We start from the raw sequence: 2,964 nt of genomic DNA, 5'->3' as shown, positions 1-2,964 counted from the left end.
ACACACACACACACACACACACACACACACACACACACACACACACACACACACACACACACACACACACACACACACACACACACACACACACACACACACACACACACACACACACACACACACACACACATACACACTGAAGGGAATGACTAATGATAGTATCAAAAAAGTTCTTTATGAAAAAATATATATAAAATTTTCTCATAAAAAACTGTTTAATAACTTGTACAGAAAAACTGATGATGTATTTACGCTTTTGTGATCTTCATAAGTGAACATAATTTGCAATAAATAGATTATAAGTAGATTTTATATCAATGAATTATTTTATTCACAACTATTTTAATACATGTAAAAAGATATAGCATTTTATTGAAAAAAATATGAAAATATTCTTGTATATAACTTGTTTAATTTAAATTATTTTACATCGTTTTATTCAATACTTTTTTACTTTTTGAAATTTTTTTTTGAACAATTCCTTTTTTCTATTATCAATTCGATGTGTATGTATACAAGATATATATATATGTGTGTATATATTTGGAGCATTCCCAATTTTGTACATTGATAATTGTTTCTATACATTCGTATGAACACATAATTGAAATAAAATATAATTCCAACAGATGACATTGAATAAATAGAATTATTTATTTATTCAACAAATTTTCACAAATCGCTGTACATTACTTGTGTAAAACAACACTGAAATTGCATGAATTCTTATTGTCACGCATGTTATCTTTTGTTTTACAAAAAGTCTTACATAGTTTAGCGGTTTTGTTTATGTTGTTATTGTATTATAGCGGAACCTGAATCCAGAAGCTGTTGTGACAAATCAACCGCGAGGTTTTGGCAAGGTAAGTTTTTATAATACTTGAGATTTGAGTTATCTTTATTTTTGCAGTCGTAAATTGCTTTTTATTTTTGTTATTGTTCGATTATGTCGGAACGATTTCACACAGATTGTGCGCAATAATAGTTTACTTGATCATATTTTGTTATATTTGCGTGCACTGCTACTTTTTTTTAGTAAACATTGTAAAATATGAATTATTGTAGTGCCTCATTCCGCACAAATGCATGTATTTGTAGTTGGTGGTAATGGCAATTTCTTAAATGGATTCATTGTTATTGAATTTTATGGAATACAGAGTGTTTCAAACCTAACGCACTATCTGTTAATGGCAGATTCCTTAAGTCATTTTGAGATGAAAATTTAATACCATAATAAGATCCTAAATATCTTTTAATATAATAAACATCAAGAATTAGAAACATCAGCAATTTTATTTTCGCCTGTAATATTTATATTAACAAAAGACAAAAATTCTGTCTGGTTTCCAATTTGGTCTCTCATTGTCACTTTATAATTAGATTTAAAATTTAAGATTTGTAAGTTTCAATTTTTATATTAGTTATAAACTGATGAACTATGAGCCAAAACATACTTATATTTTATATATAAAGAAATGGTCTGAATCGAGCGATAATATAATTTATAAAAAGTAATTCAAGTCGCATACAACGTTAATATGAAAACAATGTAACTTAAAAGTTTAATAAATCATACGTTTCGGAACTCACAGGTTCTTCTTCAATAGTTCATGAAAAATATTACATGGTAATATAGATGGATAATCTTACGGTCCACGAGACATAGTAGTATTGTTGCAAGGAAATTGAATTTTAATTTTTATGTGAATTGTATCTAAAGTGAGAAATTCATTGTCACAATATATCGGAAAATCATAAAGTGACGAACAAAAATTGTCAACTTATTCTCTATTGTCAATCTTTGTATTAAGTCAATTTAAATATTCATAAGATGAATTAAGGTTGTAATGTTTCTACTTACAATCTGAGAAAACAGGAGCATCTTACAAATTACATTGTGTTCATACTAACATTGTATGTGACTTGAATTACTTTTTATAAACTTTATTACCGCTCGATTCAGACCGTCATTTCTTTACACTCTTATTGCAAAAAACGAGCGAAATTTAATTATTTATATTTTATATTATATTTATTAAATGGTTAAAAAAGATCTGCTTATTTAAATATTTTATTTGCTCGTCTCTTGGTCGTTTTAAATGTTGATATTTTGTTTTACATACAAATGAACGTTTTATTATTAAGAAGACAATTATTAGCTTTTACTTTTAATATTTTGCGTTGTACCTGAACGCGCAAATTTTAGATAATATAATTTGCTAGTTTTAAATAATTATAATTCAAAAACTATTAGCCTTGAGACATTTTGATATTAGAATTTAGTCTCAAAATAATTACAGGAATTAGCAGGTGGTGCGTTAGAACTGAAGCATCCTGTATATACCTCGCTTGTGATTGATAATTAAAACTTAATATATAATATATAAGTAAAACTTTTTGCATCAAAATTACTAAACCATTATTCAATTTTTTAATAAATAAAGACGTAGATCTTTCTTTTATGAAAAAAAACGCCACTCAAGAACACTCAATCTTTTAATGAAATATCGATATTTTATACTTATTTTTATTTTAATAATGCATTTTTATTGATACCAGAATGTTTGTGGATTATCGCCGTGTTTCTATCCATTGCTAACATCAAAATTTCATCAGAACGAGGAACGCATTGTATCTGATGAAGTGAACGCTAAGTTTCACGAAATATTAGCATTAACAATGGTAGAAACACGGCGATAACTTGCAAATCTTCTGATATCTTTAAAGATAAAGCGCGTGAAAGTCTAAAAAGCATATCAAAAAATGCATCTTTACTATTTGAGATAAAGAAATTTTATCATGTATTATTTATGAAAAAAAAGATATCGCAAACACAAATTTATTAGGAGAGAGAGAGAGAGAGAGAGAGAGAGAGAGAGAGAGAGAGAGAGAGAGAGAGAGAAAGAAAGAATAAGTATAATAATAACGTAACTAACGTACTTACGTTAAACGTTTACGTAC

The 2,964-nt window shown here is 27.4% G+C and overlaps 1 protein-coding gene across 1 annotated transcript in view; it reads left to right on the top strand.

Annotated features, from left to right (window-relative positions):
* The window catches only part of LOC105625136 (cysteine string protein), a gene marked incomplete at its 5' end in the record, with an annotated part of 16,206 nt that overhangs the window by 9,575 nt on the left and 3,667 nt on the right, over positions 1-2,964 (top strand). The window contains one exon of the mRNA XM_012206477.1: positions 813-866. Within this exon, the coding sequence (XP_012061867.1) occupies positions 813-866 (54 nt within the window). The remainder of the gene's footprint in view (positions 1-812; positions 867-2,964) is intronic.

The sequence above is a fragment of the Atta cephalotes genome (genome assembly GCF_000143395.1).
Source record: "Atta cephalotes unplaced genomic scaffold scaffold00111, whole genome shotgun sequence".
Taxonomy (NCBI): Eukaryota; Metazoa; Arthropoda; class Insecta; order Hymenoptera; family Formicidae; genus Atta; species Atta cephalotes.
Note: the sequence above shows the minus strand (reverse complement) of the source record. Positions and strands in the feature narration are given on the sequence as shown.